We start from the raw sequence: 23,202 nt of genomic DNA, 5'->3' as shown, positions 1-23,202 counted from the left end.
TGTATTCATTCTTGAAATATACTTCAAGAACAAACTATGCACAGTGCTGTGCAATGAAGGAAGATACAGTGGATGGGAAGTACAGAGTAGAGACTGGTGTGTGGGGTTCTCTGGAGCCCAAAGAAAGAGTGAAGATGTGTGTGTGTGTGTGTGTGTGTGTGTGTGTGTGTGTGTACACATACACATTTATATTTATATATTTTAACTTCTATCCTGGTGTTTATTCAGGATTTGGAATTTGCAAAGGTTTAAATAACTTCAGATCAGAAATCTTGATCATCATCTAAAACTCCCACTTTACAAAATTCACATTCTAAGACAGATTGCAAAGCTTTATATAAAAAAAAAATGTTGTAATGGTATTTGCCTTTGTGTACATTACAATAGGACTTTTAGTCTTGCTGCCACCTACACCAATCAAATTTTTAAATTTTTTTTCCAAACATAATGTCAATTTTATAAAAAAATTTACAGAAAGATCTTGCTATAGACATGATCTGTCATGTGCACCTTGACACTGATTTTCAGTTCACAGGTGTATGAAAAATTCAAATGCAGACAGATGAGGTACCACCATTAACCTATGTAATTTTAAGTAATTGCTTATTTTTAATTACTATATTTTATGTGGGAAACATTCAGTAAAGAGGCTTATTACAATAATTACACCACACCTTTCCAGCAGAAATTTCATTCATGAAGCCATGATTTTGTGCTTTTGGGTCACAATTGATTTTTAAGATTTTTTATTGATTCTTTTGAGAGAGAAGAAGGGAGGGAAAGAGAGAGAGAGAAACATCAACGAGAGAGCAACACTGATCGACTCCCCCCCCCCCCCCCCCGCCCCACCAGGGATAGAGCCCACAACCTGGGCCTATGCCCCAAGCAGGAATCAAACCAGCAATCCTTCAGAGCACAGAGTGATGCCCAACCAACCAAACCACACTGGCCAGGGCTGTGGAAAAGAAAAATGGGGCCTTACAGTTTTCCCAATTAAAAACAGAAATGTATTTTTTTTTATCCTCACTAGAGGACATTTTTCCATTTTTTGTTCAGATAGAGTGGGAGGGAGAAAGCGGAAGAGAGAGAGAGAGAGAGAGAGAAACATCGACGTGAAAGGGACACATCGAGTGGCCGCCACCCACACGACCAACCAGGGCTGGGTACAAACTGCAACTGAGGTACATGCCCTTAGCGGGAACCGAACCCGGGTCTCTCTGGACCGCAGGCCGACACTCTAACTGCTGAGCCAAACCGGCCAGGGCCAGAAATGTATTTTTAATAACTCCAAATCAAAACATTTAATCAAATACTTATAATGTTTGTTGTTTTCTTCCTCAAATAAATACTAATGGCTTTATTTTAAAGTGAAACTACTGTTCTTTGTGTCTAAGCCCTGCACCACACCAAAGTTATCTAATATTCCCTGATAGCTTTGTGGTTACTCCCAGGTGTTTGAATAAATTGAATTAATACCCTAGTTAATTGAAAGTTGTGATAGAGCCCTGATTTTAAGGAACCAGTAAGTGTATAATATAAATACATATAACCATATTGGCTTTAATGGGTTAGAAAAGTTCTCTGATCTCTTTTAGTGTTTCAGGATTGTTATTCTGAAAATCAATTGTGCATATATAGACTAAAGACAAAATTGGCTAATGTAGAATTTGCAGAAGGATATAGGATAAATAAGAGCTTATATATATGTAAAGCAAATCTTTCAAGTGAAGCAGACAATGTTTTATTACAGTATAGTATGGAAAATGCTTTTTTAATACTGTTAAACCTAGTGATATTTTACATAGACACCATGATGTACTGAAAACATTTTACATGAAGCTATAAAATCCAGACCTCTAATCATAATTCTATAATTTATTATCCTAGTAACCTTAGACAGTCTATTTCTATGAACCTCTAATTTCTCATTTGTAAAAGAGATAATAATACCTACCTATGAGGATTAGTTTTAAAATTAAGTTTAAAATATCTATTTACTACCTTCAATACATGATCAAAGAGCCAAAGAAATTAATAAAGATTTACAGAACATGAAATATACTGTTTACCAGTTTAATGTAATGGTCATTTATACAATTCTTCATTCAATGACCAGAGGTTACACATTCTGATTTAAGAACATATAAATGATTTACAAAACATGACCACTTACTGTGTCACGAAGAAATTTTAAATATAAAACAAATTAATATTCTAAAGAATAAATCATTTGACCAAAATATAATAAAATTAGAAACCAAATAATAACCACAAAAATACCCACATATTTGGTAATTTCAAAACCACTTCTAAATAACTGAGGGAGTGAAGAGAAACTACAATGGAAATAAAAAGTATCTAGAACTTAAAAATAATAGATGTAGTATGTATCAATCTTGTGAGAATTAGCTAAAGGCATTTTCAGAGGAAAAAATTATAGCCTTTCATGCATATTTAGTAAAGGCAGAAAGACTGACACTCTTCCAAGTACTCAAGTATTTAGAATAATATCAACTATGAAAAGAGCAGAAAGAAAGAAATAATAACGATAAAAGCAGATACCAGTCAAGTGAGGGAAAAAGCAATAAATTATATCAATAAAATTAAAATTTTCTTCTTTGAAAAAACTAATAAAAGTGATAAATCTGCATCATATTCAACAAGAAAAATTTAAGGAAAGATGACAGAGTTATTGGCATAGTTTTTTAATCATGAGTTCCCACATGGAAATAAACAATACCAAGATAACAAAACCAAAAATCCATAGACAACATTTATAAAGAGCTGAGTAATCCCCAAACCCTAAATAAAAGCCTGTGCAGACAAACCAATAGCCATGACTTGCATGCTGTCTTAGTCTTTTTGGACTGCTATAACTAAATATCATAGTTTAAATAAACATTTATTTCCCACATTTGGGAAGTCCAAGATCAGGGTGCTGGTGCGGTTCATCCACAGATGGCTGCCTTCTCGCTGTGTCCTCACAGGGCGAAAGGGCTTTGGTCTCTTCCACTCACGTAGACACTAATCCCATTGTGGAGGCTCTGTCCTCATGACTTCATCTAAACTTCCAAGGCTCCGTCTCCTGATACCATCATATGGGGGGTTAGGGCTTCAACATGTGAATTTGGGGGAAACACCAACATTTATTCCTAGTACATGGTATCAGTGCTTATGGGAAGGAACCCAAGATTAGTTACAAGGCATCTAATGTTTCTGAGAACAGGAAAATACCCTATTAGCTCCACACTGAAGAAAAACATTCAGAAGTGAGATCAAAATTGAACATGCCAATGAAAAAAATGATACAGGAAAAATCAGATCCCGATAAAATTGATGGTGTCGGGAAGTAGTGGAGAACAGAGCCAGAAATCACAGAGAGAAAGCTTCCATATTTGATTACTGTATTAAAACGACTGAAGAAAAGGCTCTAGGGTTGAAGAGAAATACTGAACTATTCAAGAAAATTAATTTTGCATAAAAGTGAACCACAGAAAATTATCAAAGTCAAGATTACTACAAAAGTTATAAGAAAAAAATAATAAGAAGAAGAAGACTGCCCATATAGATAGCGAAAGCATGCCATAGAGGCACGGCTGCAGACAGCTCAAACTGCAGCATACTATTGCAAAATGAGTCAAAAGTCATTAAAAATTACATCAGATTAGAATAGCAATGTAAATGAGAATTAGAAAAACATATATAAGGTGCTGGAACTCAGGAAAGAATTATAAATAAAAGCAATGAAGATGGAACTAGAAGGAACATAAACTGATTTCATAATCAGAAGATGCCATAAGAGAAATAGAAATTGAAGAAAAAAAAATTTTAAGAAATCAGAAAGAAATGACTTGAAAGAAAAGGACAAATTGAAGAAAGTCAAAGAAAATCCAACATCTACATTATTGGATCCCCAAAAGAAAAAGGTAAACCTATGTAACAGAACAAGTACCAAACTTTTGTGAAATATAAAAAGATGTGAAACTACTATACATATTGAAAGCATACACCATGTACCAAAAAATATCAACCATAAATGATAAAAAAATAAGACATATTCCAGGCAAATTATAGGGCTTGAAATTTCTTTTAAATGGTATCAAGCTCAAAATGAACACATGATTTATAAAGGAGAGGACATTAGGTACCATCAGACTTTGCAGCAGTAATGCTATATATGTCAGAAGAAATTAGGGTAACATGCAAAGGATAACCCAGGAGACAATATGTGAACCATGTTTTTTATATCCAGGAAAACTGACTTCAAATTTTAAAGTGACCAAAAAAGAGTTGTTATCAAGATGTAAGTATATAATTCATGTGAGATGTTAGTAATATTGTTCTCATTAGCCTTTCCTAAGGAAACTACTAAAAAAATGTGCTTTGGACAACCAAAATAAACTCCAAAAATGACCCTGAGACACTGACATAAGAACTAGTGGTAAGCATTCAAGATATAGTTGTATATAAAACTATGACTACAACCTGCTTGTTGTGGCTTAGTGGTTGAGCGTCGACCCATGCATCAGGAGGTCACCGGTTCGATTCCTAGTTAGGGCACATGCCCAGGTTGTGGGCCAAATCCCCAGTGAGCGGTGTGCAGGAGGCAGCAAGTCGATGTTCTCGCTCATCGATGTTTCTATCTCTCTTTCCCTCTCCCTTTCTCTCTCTCTAAAATCAATAAATAAAAAAAATTCTAATAAAATAAAGAAACTATGACTATGTAAGGATTAAGAGGAAGAGTAAACTATGTAACGGCTACTAGCTCTACTAATATGCATGCAGTACTAGTATACAAATGAGAGGAGAATGAAAAGAATATGTAACGGCTACTAGCTCTACTAATATGCATGCAGTACTAGTATACAAATGAGAGGAGAATGAAAAGAATATATACAAACACTTTTAAAGTAGTCATTAATTTTATTTTCATCTTAGAATAGATATTGTAATTCTGAGACTACTGTCTATGAAATGTGAAATAAAACTAATGAGCAATTATGACATAATCTAATTCTGTCATCCTCTGTGTCCTTGATAATCAAGAGTCTTAATGGAGCAGGAAAGAGATACAAATGTCATATAGAAGAGATTAGGTAAAAACTCTGTGTCCTGAATTTAAATTGAAAATACCAGAATTAACTCAGGCAAAGCCTCAAAACAATGACTATTTCAGCAGGAGTGAGTATCATTGGAGTCTAGATTATGATCTTGAAACACTATTTCTCAATCAATAAACCAGGGCTTTTTAGAGAAAGTTGTTGGTTTGGAATAGGAAGCATGTAAGATGAACTTGGAACAACTTGTCTTACCTGAGAACAAGGAAGCTTTGCCAAAAACTACTAGTCATGTTGAAAGAACCTGTGGGCCAACTTGAAAAAGCTCCCAATGAGCATAACTGGGATCATTTGACCTACAATAGGATATCATTGTAATGGATTTAAACCAATGAAATATGTTTAAATCCTTGAGCTCATAATGACATGTTTACTATACATCAAATGGTCCAGGGTTTTCAACTGTAAAGGGAAAAATGAAGAATCTGGATTTAAAAATGTAAAAGATATTGGAGAAAAAACAGCTACTCTATTCATTGCAGTGTCCTTCAGGTCCAAATTACTGAACCACTAACTCTATGCAAATTGATTTCAACTTCAGGCTCTTGAATTTCAAGTTGAAGTGTACACTTCTGGAAGCTTCTTTTAAATTAGAATTTTAAGACAAAAAAGTTATCACTGTATGTTTTAACATTTAAATTTAATTTATTTTTATAGTTAATTAAGTAAAAGAATAGTTATCTTATGGACTTGAATGTATTAGGCTTACAAACAAAATAAGACCACCAAAAAGAGCTTTTCAATTAATCTTTTTTTTCCATTGCAAACTCTATGTAAACATGTTACCCATACCCTTCTTTTTAAATCCTACATTCCTGACATGTTTACAAATAGAATGAACAACTACTGACACCTTTCATAGCTGTAACTGTACAATTTCAGATCTAAAATTGCTATCATGAAATAGGTTTCTGTATTCGGTGTTCTACTCAGTATTTCAGGTGCCTGTCAGTATCTTTTGGAACCAGGAGAGGGCACTGCAGAGCAGTGTAGCTCTAAGTACTTGTGACTAAGAGTCAAAAAGTGTTATTTGCTAAAAGAAATGTGCAAAGTTATACTACAGAAATAGGAAAAACTAGATAGTCACTATAGGCCTTCATTATTTACTACAAAAAAAGAACAGTTAAAATAGTTAACTAAATACATATCTAGGCTATCAAATAGAGACTATTTCTTCTTTCAAGAACATCTCAAAGCTGAAGGTGAATCTCCTATTGCAATATTTACTCTTTCACTACTTCTGTTGTTAGTTATACCAGTTCTCAAGTACTCCCTTGTACAAATTAATAGTGTAATTTGTTTTTTTAATCAGTTCAAATTTAGGAAAAAGGATATTCAGTAGCCCATTAGCAGTCTTAGGCAGTGCATAAACAATTTTGGAAACAATGTAATAAACATTATCCCCAGTTTCTGCAAAGCTTTTTTCCAAACATAAAAAACACTGTTTTATACATCAGCTGCTTAATTGCAGGGCAGTGGATAGGTGGAGTTCAGACCATCACCTTACACTAGGGAAAGATAACAAAGGCGTGTCGTTGTCCTTTAAAGATGAAATAAGACTAGTGGGACTCTGAGTCTTCTAAAACTTGCCATCTGGGGGTCCCTGTAATCCGGCCTTTCTCATGACGGTGTGTGCGCTTAGGTATTGAAAGAGCAGAAATGCCACCGTGATGGGACTGTTCCGCTGAGTCTTCTGTTTCCACCGTGACTCCAAACAGCACTCCTTAGATACGTGCTGTCTCCACAAGGAAGTTAAATCAATGCCAGAGTCACCTCTTCAGGGGAAGGGGGAAGATTTAAGAAAGTTTCATGATGCATCATGGTAAACAGCCTTTTGTGTGCTACCCTGAAAATGTAATTTCTAAAACAATGACACTCACTCTTCTCTCCTTATCTACACATCAATTTATTCTCCTGAGTGTTCTAGTGAATAATGAAACCAATTCAGTTTTTTATGATTGAAAAAAGCAAGTGCTACTGTTCCTCATGTGAGGGAAATTGCCAATGTGTTCAATGATCCTTCCCTTTATTAGAGATCTGCTGTGAAATATGAAAATTATATTGCTAGTTATGATGTTATCTAGGTTGTCAGTTGTAGCTGAAAAGACCAATTTATGACCACCAGTTGTCTCCAGTTATGGCCACATGGACACATTGGTGGACATAACAGCATTTGTTTATATGTTTGTTTGCAGACTGGAGCTCTGTGACTTTGCACCTCAAGTTACCTAACTCTTGTTTCAAATAAACGGGATAGTCTATTTTTACTGAATCCAGAATTGTTCTGTCTCCTGCTTTTTTTCTTTTTTCCTTCCCTCAACTTTGTTTGAAACACATATGCCTTGCAGTGTTTCTTCCATGTACCTTGTAAAGATCCACTGAGTTCAGCATTTATAGTTTGCACCAAATTAATCTGCCCAATGCATGCATTTCCAACTTCAGTCCTTTATCCACTATCCCCTTGGCCTATAGATTTCTTGACTGTCCTTCAAGGCCCACTACAGCTCCCACTTCTTCACTTAAGTCTTTGTCCACTCTTTCAGGCACACCTATTTGTTCCCCACCCAAAGTCCTACATCCCCCCCCCCATCTTTTCTACTGTACATATCTCCTAGCACCTTACTATCTACTGTATCCCACTTTTTATGCGTTATCTCATGTGTCATAGCCTTGCCTTTGTAAATAGGCATTTTTAAATTCTAGTGAGCAAGAACTCGGATCCCTAGTTACCCTATATCTCTAATAGTCACTAAGCTCATAGTAAGTGCTCAGGAAATCTAATCTAATCAAAATGAACAGGCCATTGTCCAAGTATTATCTTTGATCTGACTCCTGGAGCTACACTTTCTAGTTATTTTTATCAATGATCTTTCTCGGGATGGCATGCTTCCTTGTTCTTTCTCTGCCCTTTTCCTGCCTGCTTGGCTTCTTACACACCTATCACCACCTGCCTGCTGCGGCTGTCTGGGCCGGAGCTGAGTCTGGGGAATGCCGCTTCTGGTGTTTAGTCAGCCTCCAGCAATTTTATTTTTAGTCCTTTGTCCTGGAATAATTTCATCATCATCAACTTGGAAGAAACCTCGAAAACTATTGTTATTTCTCTCCATCCTGATCATTTAGATTAGTATTGGGTCACAGGCCAAAAACCTGAAACAGATGTAGAGTGGATTAGAGAACATTTTACTGAACAGAGACAATAAAGAGTCCGATGTTCATTTCAGTGTTCAATCCTTTGGAAACAGAATAGCCTATCAAGATGTAAGGTGACATTATTACTCGTGGGCATAGCCAATGCATCTCCCCAGTGGCTATGACAAGCTTGTTTGCAGTTCTGCCTAAATAAAAGTAAGAATAGAAAATAAAATTAAAAGATAGACTCAATTATATGATGATGCATTTGTGAAAGATTCATGTTTAATGTTTTAATAGTGTTATCTATTAAATGTTATGCAATGGTTTTGTCATTACATTATCTCTTTATATTATAAAACTAAAGTCATGCTCATAATTTTACAGCTTCGCAAGTCTGTTTTCAGCATCAGAGCAAGGAATCTTCTAGAAAAGGAGACCGCAGTCACTAAAATCTTAAGGTAACAACATTAAATGTTGATACATATTTAAACAGTAACATTATATTAAGCAAAAAATAGCTTTTTAATGAACTAATTTTCTGAGTATTAATATATACTTTGTGCTAGAAAGTAGGTTTGGTTAACTATGTACTTATAAATAATGTCAAATATATAATTAATATCTTTCCTGAAACAGTAATATTTTATTAGCCCTATTGGCCATTTATTTTACTTTCATGTACTTAAACATAAATTATAATTATACACTTTTACAAAAAGATGAAAATAACTTACTTTTATTTCTACAAGTTTTATGTCTTTTGTGATAGCCAAAGGACCATTCACAATCTAAGGGTAAAAGGGTAAGCTTATAACAAGTAATTGTGAATGATTAATTTATTAAGAATACATTTATTTAATATCTACAAGAACCAAAATCATATCCAGATTAGAATGCTTATAAAAACATATAACTTTAATGCTGATTTCTAAAATCTGCCTTGAAGTGAAATACTAGAAAGGAAAATTAAGCTAGCTACTTAAGAGTATGTTACAAGACTATGTTATACTATAAAGTAACATTATAATGTTATAATGTAAAGTAATATAAAAATGCATAAGCATTTGGAATATAATTTATTGGTGCATATCTCACATACGTGTATGTAGATGGCACGGTTAAGCATTGGGAGCTGAAGGTAGAGTGGCTAACAAAGCAAACGGGTAAATCTGTGCTAGAAAACCCTCCTCACGCTTGTGTGAGGGAAGGGAGTTCAAGTCCCTTCTACTCTACCTTCGGTAAAGCCTTTTCCCCAGAACGCGTATCACTATAACTTGGATAACTGTAATGAAGAAACAAGGCAAACAGATGACTTGAGAAACTATTTCCATTTTTTAACAGTACCTGAAATGTATATGCCAAAAACAATCTCACAAATCAAGACAATATTCCATATATTTATTCTTTATATTAGGTGAAGATTGATCACCGAGTTGAGCATGTGTTAAAGTACCTTCTATGAAATGCGAATGTTTCTGGGGCTTCTATATTATCATCACAGGATACGATGAGATGAACCTAAAAGGTCTCGTTGAAATAGAAAAAGGAAAGTTTCTCAGCAAATTTATAATAATCTGTGTCCCAACTTCCGTTTGCTTCCAACTGGCTCAGTTCCGGCACCACCGTCAATAATACCACGAGGTCTCGCCCTGGCCGGTTTGGCTCAGCGGTTAGAGCGTAGGCCTGCGGTCCTGAGAGACCCGGGTTCGGTTCCCGCTAAGGGCGCGTACCTCGGTTGCAGTTTGTCCCCGGCCCTGGTCGGTTGTGCGGGTGGCAGCCACTCGATGTGTCCCTTTCACGTCGATGTTTCTCTCTCTCTCTCTGTTCCTCTCTCTCTCCCTCCCACTCTACCTGAACAAAAAATGGAAAAATGTCCTCGGGTGAGGATAAAAAAAATAATAATAATAATAATAATACCACGAGGTCTTGAACACTACATGGTACTAAGGGCCTTCGTCTACCTGTAACTAGACAAGTTCATGGCTGGGCCCCTCCCTAGGGTCTTGAAGACGCTCCTCCTTCACATGAAATAGAGCATGTGCTGGGCCAGTCCTGCAGGAGTGTCAATACTCATGGGGAGGAGAATTCTGCCTCAAGCAGAAATGGCCCACAAAGGGATTGTAACACTCTGAGCCTGTATTCAGAGTCTGCCTGCCAGGTTAGGAACCAAATGGACCTTATTCACCTGTCCGGAAGAACTGCCTTTCAGCTCGTGTGAATGGCCCTGGGATGCCCAGGGACTTTCAGAGCACAAGCAGACAGCGATCCTTGGAAAGAAGCAATTTCCAGGGCCTCCCTTTCCTAGGAACTCTTTCTTAAATTTGATCATCCACTTTTCTTTTCCACCCCCTTTCCTCATTCACCTCTCTCCCAGTTTACAAAGGAAAAGTGAAACCCTCACTCGGTCACCCAAAAGAGAGGTGAGACTTTGTGCAGTGTCTGGATCTGGAATGCAAAGTCCTCTAGGTTGCCAAACAAAGGGACTGTTCCCACGTGGCTTCCTCCGGGAGGGTCCCACAGGGCGGCACCTTACTGTCTATCCAGGTGACAAATTTCTGGAAAATCTTCTTCCAAGAATTCATCTACCTTAGAGTTAAGCCTTAGAAATACTGTAACACGGTTGTCACAAAGGTATGTGTTAACATTTAATTTGAACTGAAAAATGAAATCAGACTTTTCCTAAGAGATTTAGCTGATTTGATTTGACAACAAAAACTGACTTCATAGGTGCCCGGTGACATAAAATGTAATGCATTGGATGGATGAGATTCTCCAATGAAAAGAGAATTTAGTTGTCAATCTGTAAATATGCATAAGGAGTTTTAGAAAGAAAAAAAAGTATGGAGTACCTGAGCAAAATTTTTAAGATTGTCAGGGATTCGGGACACCCTCAGACTTGCCCAGTGCTTCCATAGTGTGAGGGACACGGAGAGGCAATAGCATTGCACTGCAGCCCAGCACGCTGCAGAATGAGAGAGAGCTCTCCGAACTGCTTAAGCTTTGTCACCCAGTGAATCTCAGGACAAAAGAGGCTACAGTTAGAAAAAAATTAAGCAATTTATTTTAAGAATACATATTCGATCTTTAGAATAGTCATGTCGTTCTTTAGTTTTCTTCATCTCTGCTACACCTAGTTTGTAGCAGAATTAAGAACAAGTGCAAGATGTCAAATGGATAGATTCTTTGGGTGTAGTTATTATTATGTTTTTACTAATAATGATAGCAGCAGTAATAATGATGATGATGATGATGATAATATCATGCCTGCATTATAATGTAACCTGATGATAATATCATGCCTGTAATATAATGTAGACAGGCAAGAATAGATTGAGTCCATGTTTATGAGTTCATGGACATTTTTCTATGCTGTTTTTTCAAGAAACAACAACTAAAAAGAAAAAGAAAGAAGAGAGGAAAAGAGAAATTGAAAAGAAGGAAAAGAAAACCATTTACAGTCACCTCAGGGCAAATGATTCAAAGAGTTCTACACAAAATCGGAAAGGAGGAAAAGTGGCCCCGCTCCCAGTGTCTCCCCACTCTCTCCAGAGCTCCTCCTCCCCTAGGCCCAGGAATGTAAAGGTTGGAGGGGTGCGGTTAGAACAGCCCCCCAGCCCCCTGTTCTAACACAGGATACTTGACTGGTTTCTGGTTCTGCTTCTCAATAACCTTGAGCGATTCATTTATCTGATCCTCCGTTTTCTCAACTACCTTTGCCGTGTGAACTGCCCAAAAATGTCACCTGAATAATCTGTTGATCAAACAAAGTGAAATTGAATAGTTATTACAGTGAAAGAGACCAACATTTGAGCAGTCCTACTATCTCAGAAGGGATAGCTGGAGTGGGTATTTTGAAGATTTGGGGTTTGAATTTAAGTGGCTTTAGGCAGAGAGATCTGACTGAGATTGGGCAGAGAATTCTTACTATGAGTTTAGATCATTTCGTGATATACACAAATATCAAATCATTATATTCATATCATTATGCACCTGAAACTAATAAAATATTATATGTTAGTTATATCTCAATAAAGAAAAAGAGTGTAGGACTCTCCAGGATGCACACAGGTAACAAGTGTCTGTTATGGACAGGTGACCATTACTGCGGGGGGCGGGGCACCACTGTGGGTGGGGGACGAGGAAGAGGTGACATCCTTTACCTCTTTACTGCTGTCCATGCGCTTTCTACCCAGTCTGGTTCACATTTTAGTTACCAGTTATCGGATGGAGTTTACACTTCTGTTTTTCACTCTTCTTTATTTGGGGGTGATTTCTGAGAAGAGGGTAAATAAACGGTGACTTTATGCTTCCATCTTCAAGCTGGAAATCTATTTTACGCCTTTTGAATTTTTAACCATACACATATATTACCTTTAAAAAATAAACACAACTAATTTTTAGAAACAGCATTTAAAAAAAATGTTTCTGATTAGTGGTCCTAGCTGGGCAGGGTCTTGGCCTAAGTCTTGATAAGTACAATTATTTCTAGGTGACTAATTGACCAGTTGAGTGACCTAGTGTCTAGAGCAAGAGGCTGGTTCACTAGTCTGTAGTTCAGATAAATGGGCTTTTGGAAAATCCTGAAGCTAACAATGAAATTACTTATTGGTTAATGGCCTTAAATTCCCGAACAGGCATTTCCTGGAATGAATAGTAAAGTCATGTTGATATAGAGGGTTTAGTTCTTGGTACTGATACTTAAGCTGTCGGGTTGCCAGTGGTCTCAGTCATCAGGGGACCCACATTTCCAAATATCCATCTGCCATTTGAAACAAGTCCACATGATTCCATGTGGAATTTCCTATGAACAGGAAATTCAAGCCCACAAAGGAAAAAGTCTTTCAGAGAAAAGGGGCCCCAGAGTTTGAGATACTTGAATCATTGGTGAAGTCACCCTTTTCTATACATAACCATCTTTCATTTGTGTTCGTCTTTAATTAATTGATGCCTCGAGACATAGAAGTGAATTTCTGGGTATATTTGAGAACTCTCTGATGAGAAACAAAGGGGGGCCATTTGTACGGAACTTGAAAATATTGTCGCATGCCTAAATGCAGGTAATTTACTTGGCACAAACGGGCATCTGTATTGTGTGTGTGTGTGTGTGTGTGTGTGTGTGTGTGTGTGTGTGTGTGTGTTTTCAAGACTTATCTGGAGAGGATTATGAGAGACAGAATGTCCCACCACCTAACTATAAAATCCAAGGTTGTTATTAAATTCACTGTTGTTATGATTTTACTTATATATGGAATCTAATGAACAAAATTAACTAATAAACCAAATAGAAACAGATTTATAAATACGGAGAACACACTGACCGCTGTTAGAAGGGAGGGGATTGGGAGGCTAGGGGGAAAAGGTAAAGAGATTAAGCAAAGAAAATAAACTCATAGACACAGACAATTACCAGATGGCAAGATGGTGAGGAGAGGTAGAAGAAGGTAAAGAGGAGATAAATGGTGATGGAAGGAGACTTGACGTGGGGTGATGAGCACACAACGCAATATACAAGTGATGTATTATAGAAGTGTACACCTGGAACCTATACAACTTTATTAACCAATGTCACCCCAATAAATTCAATAAAATTTTTAAAATTCACTGTTGTTTTGACTTTGACTATACCGTTCAGCTCCACTAAAGAAAACTTCCTTCTAAAGGCAGTAGATGAAATCAAAACAAAGAGCAGTGTGCTTTGCAACACATTGCTATTGCTACTGAGATTTCTCTACTTCAAAGCCTTGAAATAAAGCAAAAATCCATTATCATTCTTGCTAGGCTGAATGCATAGAGAAATATCAGAATCAAATAAACATTTTGCATTATCTTTAAAAGTCCCATTCTTTTCTGGTTTGCCATCAGTACATTAGGACAATACATTCATAACCTTTTAAAAAAATATGTTTTTATTGATTTAGAGAGAGAGGAAGGAAGAGGGATGGAAAGAGAGAGAGAAACATTGATGTGAGAGAGAAACATTTATTGTCTGCCTCCTGCACACACCCTGACTGGGGATTGAGCCCAAAACCTGGGCATGTGCCCTGACCGGGAATTGAGCAATGACCTTTCAGTGCATAGGATAAGGCTCAACCAACTGAGCCACATCGGTCAGGGCTTCATAACCTTCTTGAATGCTCAGTCTGATATGATATTTGCATTCTTATGTTTGGATCTCTGACACATTTTTCCTGGCCATGCACTTGTGTCAATAATTTTTAAAGTCTAAGGAATAGTCTTTAGTTGAATGCCACTTATTACAAAAAATTAAGTTATAGTTAATGGCATATGTAGGGTTACTTTATCTCTTATCATTTTAAGAGAATCATTTTTGTTGACTACAAATACAGTTTATATACTACATAAATATAAATAAAAGCACTACACATTTATTAAGCTATATGTTTTTAAATGGCATTAGCTGGATTTATTCCTGGGGGGAAAAAAGTACCCCTAAGACATTCATTCAAGAATATTTCTGTAGCACCTTCTAAATGCCAGGCATTTTCCTGCATATTGGATACATAGATTATTTCCTCAAGGAGTTCACAATGTTTGCTCTTAGAAAATACTTAGGGCACTAGTTAGATGTAGAAGCATTCACTAATGTCTCTACTTTTCTGAACATAATTGTGACAAGAAAATTTATGCATAGCATAGTCATGGTTCCCTTATTGAGTGACTTCAACAATTAAAATCACTTTCCTAAAATGTACCAAAAAAATAAAGTGAACAACAATCCCAGTTTTGTTGTTTCATACCTTAAATTATATTTTATTATGACATGAAAATGCCTCTTTAACAGGAAGATAGAAGAAGAAGCAAAGGGAGATGTGAAAAGAATGAATAATTAAAGTTTATTGAGATCCTTATAGGACACTAGGCTCTTATGTATATTATCTCATTTAATCTGCATAGCACACCTATATAGAAAAATGTTGTTAGACCTCCATGTAGAGATGACAAGACTGAGTCTTAAAGGGTAATTTTCCCCGAGGTTACATACCATGGAAACAATCTTGGGTAACACATCAATCATCAGCATCAACTAAAACATGATTTCCTAAATACGCAGCTATATTTATGTGTCCCCAAGAACTTATGCAACTAAGTTCTCCCATTTATTGGAAAGTGGCCATATGCCAAATGTTGTGTGCTCTTTCACATGCTCTCTCCCAGTAGGTCCTCTTAACAACCCTGAAGATGAGAATTATTAGCTGTTTTGAGATGAAGAAATTAAGGCTCAGGAAGTTTAGGTGACTTACATGAGGTCACACTTTCTAGTGAATCAGGAAGTCAGAGAGTCAGGATTCAAACCTTGGTCTGTGTGACTCCAAATCCATGTATTAACTACCACGCTATGCTTTTAATATACAGGATTCCCCTCTTCTCATGCTCTGTATTGACAAATTCTAAATCCCTTGATTTTCCTACTGTGACTGCTTCTCAGGGTCCACATACAGGTTATGCATGATACAAAGGTGCCAAATAAAGAAGACAGTTGGGAGCTGAAATCCAGCCTCCACCCCACCTGCTCAAGCATACAACCAAGCAGCATCCCCTGGTATCCCTCAAGAAGAAAGAGCAATCTTTTTCCAATGTATGCAAAGGTGCTGTATGAGCTACTGGCATCTTTGCTCTTTGGGGCAGTTTAAATCTCTAGAGCAGTAACTCTTCAGTATCTTCCTTCTCTCTCCACACCCTCCATGAAACTTGCACGTTAGCTGTGACTTACCTTGGGGTAATAGACAGAAGTGTCTTCGTGGGAGATTTTTTTTTAATATCGATTGCAAATAATATCCCAGACCCTGATGGACAAATCAACTCAGGCAAACTCATTTCTGGACTGGAATTGTGTGGCCTTCGTGACACTGTTTACAAAGGGGACCCTATTCTTGTTCAGGTCCCTACATTTATATAGAATATGCTCTGTCAGTGTAGAAAGAAGATAGGCTTTGCAATCAACCACACTTGTCTGCAAATCCTCTGAGCAGTGGTGAGTCCTTGGGAAATCTCAGTTTCTTCATCTGTTAAGTGGGGATATAAGCAACCTCATGGGAGTAAGTGAGCAGTGTGCCATCAATATATTCACCTAGTATCTCAGTAGCCAAACTTAGTTAGAATCCTGGCTGCATCACTTCATGGATGTTTGACTTTAGGCAAGTTACTTAATCTCTCTACACCTCAGTTTTCTCATCTATTAAATGAGGTTTGTAAATTAATAGACCCTGCCTCATTGGTAAGAGTGAAACAAGTTAGTATCTGTAAAATGCTCTGTAGGTGATTTTCCATTATCAGTAGCAAGCCCAAGAGAGATCCACGGTTGCCCCAAAATGCAAGCAGTTGACAATCACCTTCAAAACACACCTTCAAGGGCTTGCTTTAGAAGTCACCACTGCTGCCCAGCAGAGACAGTATCTGAGGGGCATAAAATTCTTTTGATAAATCAGTGTACCCTTTTCTAGGTTGATCCCAAGTTTCTTGCTCACCCTCTGGAAATAGTCTATCAGATACAGCATTATACTCAGTTGAGCCTGTGCTAGGCATGCGGACATCTTCAAGGTGTTAACATCATCAGATTATTTATTCAAATCATTTGCTGGATAATTATTTGGTGGAGTTACTACCAAACTAAAAACATAGATTCATCAACAGAGGTTGGCACTGCCTGTAACTTTCTGGAAGTTTTGGGCATGGACAACTATGATCTTCTGTAATATCTGAAGTGCAGCCGTGACCTTTTCCACTCTGCTTGGACATGCAGGAAAAAACAGTCCTATAACAGAAGTAAACTTACATGGGCTTTGGTAGGAAGCCTAATCAAATGAGTAAAGACCAGCATCTTTCAGGGACAACTGGCAAATGAGAGGTAAGGGCATAACCAAGGTATTGGTGAAGTTAGGTCCGACTGACTTGGCAGGTGGAAGAGTGATTGTGAGCAAGATACACATCAAGATAGTTGGATAAGAGGGATTGGTGGTCAGGGCATGAGGAACAATTGGAACAGAACCTGTAACAAACATCAGAGGCACCACTAGCTGAAGAACAGTGATCACTATCGCGGAGACAAGCATGAGATTGTCTTCTGTATGGGTTGCAATTGCCGACCTGGAACTCTGAGAGAGCACATCACGACGGATGAGGACTTAGGGAGGGGTGGTCTTTCATGGACTATAGGCTGAGTGAGAGGTATTTCTCTTAGTTTCTGGCCTCTCAACATCCTTGTTTGCCCAGTTGTCTCTCCCCGGATCCAGGGCAGATAGACTGACACCAGGGCTCTTCTCTAGAACATCAGCCTCTAGGTGATATTTCTCTGAAGGACAAGATGAGCCTGATATTGCAGAGACTGAAGAGATAATGGAGTTCTCTAGAAGGAGGAAAAATCAAATTAAATTCCAATGATTCCCTCCAAAGGGTCACCTGCTTGTGCACATCATTAGCTATATAACAAGGGAAATCTGAGGAAAAGAAAAAGAGCTTCATTCTTGTTCTATTCTCTCTTATCTAGACCCTGAAGCTGGCCCAATTAATCAGGAAGTCCAAGGGAGCTTAATCATGCAAAGTATTATTCTTACCCTATTTTCTTTTTCCTATTTGGGAAAAGGTTCTTTTACTTTTTCTCAAATTACAGTTTCATTGGTTAGCCCAGCGACTCAGCACCTTTGGATGAGGTGGTATTAGTTCCCTGCAGCTCCACATTCTGGTCATGACACTCAGCACCACTGAGAAGGCCTGAGTACCTGCAACATCCCATAGACCTTGGTAGACTGCCAACTGCTCAGTAGAATATGAGGGAGAGAAAGGCGCTGGGTGACCCTGCGGATGAGAGGAAGGTGGACAGATACCACTGGAACTGAGTTTGGGTCAGCCTCCTGATACGGCAGCAGTTTTTTGTAACCAACATTTTGCAAGAATAACTTGAGGTTTTAAGAAAAGAAAGTGTTGGGTATTAATATAGCAATGTTGATTACATATTAAATATTAATATATATTTATTAATTTTAATGTATTATAAATAATAGGTACTAATTATTAATGTTGGGTATATTACTGTTAAAAATATATACTAATCAAATATTTAATCTAAATATGAAATATTTACCTGTGATTCTATTAAGGCTGCTTAGTTGTTAGTTTTCATTATTAAGATCTTCATAACACTTGCCCTGGCCGGTTTGCCTCAGTGGTTAGAGCCTTGGCCTGTGGACCAGAGTCCCAGGTTCGGTTCCCACTGAGGGTTCGGTTCCCACTGAGGGCACGTGCCTTAGTTGCAGTTTGTTCCCAGCCCTGGTTGGAGTTGTGTGGGTGGCAGCCTGTCAGTGTTTCTCTCTCACATCAATGTTTCTCTCTCTCTTCCTCCCCTTCTCCCTCCCATTCTATCTGAATATAAATGCAAAAATGTCCTCGGGTGAGGATGAAAAAAAAAAAAGATCTACATAACACTTAAAAACTCTTGTAGATTAGTTGAAAGACCATTTTGAGATACAGAGACTAAGTAGCAAGATGGAAATTAAGCATATTCAAAAAACAATAAACTAAGATCAGATATGTGGGTATGTGCATTTTGTGTATACAACACAAAATAATGAAAAATTTCAAAATGACAAAATATAACTAAATTGAACCAAAATTTTATATACATTTCTCTTCTAACAACCAAACTTCCATTCAACCTTTAAAAAAATTTTTATTGAGAAATAATCGATGTATAAGTTTCAAGTGTACAGATGATTGAGGGGGTATTTATTATGACATGATCACCACAATAAGTCTAGTTAATATCCATTACCATATATAGTAAAATAATAAATTCTGATATGTTTTCCAAGATAGTCCCTGATTTGTGATAACTAACCAAAATATGTTACATTTCATTGAGTTAGTATCTGTTTTATAGATTATGTTTAGATAGGCTCCAAAGTGATTGTAATAATGTTCTGGATTAAGACAGCTGCTGTTCAATTTTTCCTGATGTGGGAAGATATTTTAACAAGGTTTTTTGTCTACTATTTTGTAATTGAAGGGTAAAGTAAGAAGTAATCTAGAAAAGTACATATCTGTGGAAAAATTAGTTCATATGGTTTATGCAACATTTAAAAATTTACATTTTTCTGAGTCAGTAGTTGGGTTGTGAAAGTTGAACTCCAATGTATGATGCGAGGTTTCAGGCATTTTATTTGCTGAATCTTAATAGATACACTAAAGACAGATTTCCCATGAGTTAATTTTCTTTTTTGTTCAAATACCTACATATGAGAAGACATTAAAGGCTTCTTTTATTTTTCAGTCCACACTGAGGTTCTAGTTGCCCCAGACATGTATTCACATGTCTGTACACGAAAACATTTTTGTTAATAATTCGAGACTGGAACTAATCTGCTGTTACTATTAAAGAGCCATATTCATGTACTCAGGACTGGGCTGGTTCACAGAGGAGTGGGGTCTTCAGTAAGAAAAAATGCAGCTCTTCCCTCATCTCAGCAAGAGCCCGTTAGAGAGGAGCTCATCCATGACTATCTGCCGTCGTCTCTACATCGGACAGTCACCTTGTCACTTCAGCAGAGCAGGTACGAACCCATTCCAGGAAGTACTCTATGTTCTTAAACAGTTCTACCATAGCTTTACATAATATCACTGAAGGACTATTTTCCTGTTGTCTGTTGATGTGATTATATTATATTAACCAACATCGGATAATATTTTACAGTGTGCTACCTTGTGGAGCTCAAGATTTGAGTCAAGTTTCTCAAATTTGATGCTCTGCAAAGTTATGTTGCAGTCCCTTGAGATGATAATTGTATTTAATGACAGATAGTATCATGTAATCTAACTTTTCTATAATGAATGAAAATAATTTGAAGACTCATAGATGTCTCTTTATTTTTTATTACAGAATATACAGCCTTTTCCAACACCTTTGTTTTGGATTATTAAGAAAGAAGATGTAGAGAAAGAAGAAAGAAACCAAGGACCCCCTGCTACTGTTTCTATAAACAACTAGTGGTGTTTAAAGGCGAATAAAGCTCCAAAGATCTCTCTTATAACCATAATCTTTGCGCCAATTTAAAAATATTTTAGATGGAGAAATGTCAAGAAAAATAGAGACAATTTCTTAAGACACGATTCTCTTCCCTCAGCCTCCATAAAAGATCATATATATATATATATATATATATATATATATATATATATATATATGGCTGTCATGTAAGGAGCAATTGAACTTCCACAGACAAAGGCAATGCAAAGAAGAAGAAGAAGAAAGAATCAATCTTTCATATGTTTTTTTCAAAGGCTTGGCAAGAAACCAGGGGTAATATTTTTGCAACTGGGAATGTGTGTTTGCTGAAGAACATTCCCACATTTGAATCATCATCAGGGGTCCTAGTCTTGTTTTACTTTCAAAGGTAGAGAGGGCATAACATTAACCCCAACTGGGAAAAGGAAAATGCTTCACTATAATTCTCCTCCAGGGAGCAGGAATAAAGGGATTACATATGTCTGCATAATGGAGAATTTCCTCACTCCGACAAGACAAAAGACTTCATTATTTTTCACCAGACTTTTGAAGCCTTGTGCCGCCCAGTCCCAGAAGCCAAGCAGGCAGACCAGTTTTTTTTTGTTGTTGTTTTTTGGTTTTGTTTGGTTTTGTTTGGTTTGGTTTATATTAAGCCACTAGATGGAGTTTCTAGGAAACTGGCCCTTCTAGTACTTGCCATGATGAAGAGATAGAGAGAAGATGTCAAAGACCTTAATGCCAGGACTCTATCAGTCTTACCCCTAAGAAAAGCGAGACCTTCTCTGAAGATCAGTGTGTGTTTTTCCATACCACTGCCTCTGCTCTTTCTCTAGACAGCGAGTAAATGTACATTTTTTTCCTGAAGACATACTTCTTTTATCTTTATGTGAGACCAAGAGGAATCTAAATTCAAATGAAAAATCTAAAGTGCAAAATATAACTTAATTGAACATTCAAGTACTTCTTCTAAGTACTAAAATATAAGTAAAATATTAAAAGTCTCAAATTCCTTAGTTATTTACCACCCCCCAAATGACTGAATCACACCGAGAACAAAGCTTCACATATATGGCCAAAACTCCAGCCTGTTTTTGAACTGTTTCTAAATTCTCTAGACACGGTGGGGAAGCGTAGGGCAATCTTGAGCCAATGAAGCAAAGGGACTTGCTTCATTCCAGCCATGCTGTTGGAAGGAGAGGTGTCACAGGAGGTTTGCACAGAGACCCACCTGCCTGGGAGTCAGAGGTAGGGGGTCTCAGCAGGATCCGCAGGGGCCAGCAGCAGGCATGGGTATGTTATGCTGACCCCGGTGTGGGAGCATCCTTTAGGCTCTGGAGCCAGGAGATGCAGTGTTAACTCTTCCCCAGCAAGAAAGCCCAGGCAGCCTCCGACCGGACTGCTGGGCAAACACAGCAACCGTGCAAAAACTTTATTTCTGTAGTATGGCCTCTTCTCCTTTCTTTCCTTTTGATTCAAACTGGTCTCATCCAGCACCCTGACTCACCTGCCTCCTTTTCCCTCGCATGTCCACTCCCTCAATCATTGATCCCTCAGGACAGTGAGGTTCTGATCAGCATCAAATAATCTTAGGAGCAAAGTCTTGCGTCTATTGACCATTGAGATAGAGTCTTGGTCAAACTAGATATAACATCTAGGCCTCAGTTGTGTTTCAGCTCCAGGCCCAGGAAAGCAGAGAAACCAGACAAAGTGATGCCATGGCTGATATCACGACCAGATGCACTGATCTAACCACCTCCTACCCCAGCGCCGACCAATCAGTGGAGACCACAACCCTGACCATGACATTAACTCCCCTAGTCACCAAGATTAATGAGTTTCCCCCTATAGAACCCATCCGGTGTAACTCATCAGGGAGCCAGGTATTGGAGCATTAGCTCACCTGTATCCCTGGGCTGGGACTAATTCCTAAAAATGAACCCTCACTTTCTTTGCTGCAAACTCCTCTTTGCCCCTCACTTGGCTTTGATGCGGGCAGGCACACAGACCCTCCAGCAGCCCTTTATCATAGGTAGCTTAAAACCAGGTACATCTTCCACCTCAAACATCACAGGACAGCCAACTCAAATAGGTATGTTATAATCCAGTTGTATGAGAGTCTTGTAACAAAAAGTAAGTTACTAAAACAGTGGCTGCAGATTAAATCTTGACAGTTTATACAAACGGCAGGATTCTGTGTCAGAATAACACCATTGTCCAAATAGATTTTCTCAGGATGGCTTCATACTTTTTAGTTCTTTGTTGGACAAACAATCCTCAGTATACAAAAGATTGTGCTACACCTTTGTCATCACAGCCGATCTTACAAACGTATCTTCCTTTACAACATCATTGTAGTCCTGGAAATAAGCACAGTCTCTGTCTATCACTGTCATAAATCCTTGTTGTTTAATAAAATTTTGACTTGGACTTTATCTCAAAATGTTTCATTGTGCTTATTAAACTAAGAATAGTGATTATTTGAGCATAATTTTCTGTAATGCATTTGCATTCATTGAGTCTGTATGAATTTTTCATAGGTATTCACCGTAATTATCTTCATCAGCATCAAAGGCATTCTTAAGTACTTAAATATACACATGGTATCATAAAAGCTCCTGTTTTAAGTATACTAAGCAGATGCAGATCTTGACTCTGAGACAGACAGCAATGTAATTCAGAGCCAGCCCAGGTAACATGTAAGGAGACATAAATATGAAAGTGTTATGGAAAGCATGACAGTAGTACATGTGTTCAGGTGTTGAACAAACATGGTGTCATAAGATTTTCATATCATAAAATTGTAGTATTTTAAGTCTATGAGTTTTCTTTGAGATCAAGGTCTTCTCCCCATGTTACCCATAAGGGAACAGAGCTGAAAGGCCACTCAGCTAATTCATGACACTGTCACCTCTGAAATACAGCTCTCTTAACCCCTGT

The 23,202-nt window shown here is 37.5% G+C and overlaps 1 protein-coding gene across 1 annotated transcript in view; it reads left to right on the top strand.

The window, feature by feature from the left end:
- Window positions 1-23,202, top strand: part of NALCN (sodium leak channel, non-selective) — a 275,008-nt gene that overhangs the window by 202,952 nt on the left and 48,854 nt on the right. The window contains exon 17 of the mRNA XM_036249837.1: window positions 8,634-8,707. Coding sequence (XP_036105730.1) covers window positions 8,634-8,707 — 74 coding nt within the window. The remainder of the gene's footprint in view (window positions 1-8,633; window positions 8,708-23,202) is intronic.

Source organism: Molossus molossus, unplaced genomic scaffold (genome assembly GCF_014108415.1).
Source record: "Molossus molossus isolate mMolMol1 unplaced genomic scaffold, mMolMol1.p scaffold_m16_p_9, whole genome shotgun sequence".
NCBI lineage: Eukaryota > Metazoa > Chordata > Mammalia > Chiroptera > Molossidae > Molossus > Molossus molossus.
Note: the sequence above shows the minus strand (reverse complement) of the source record. Positions and strands in the feature narration are given on the sequence as shown.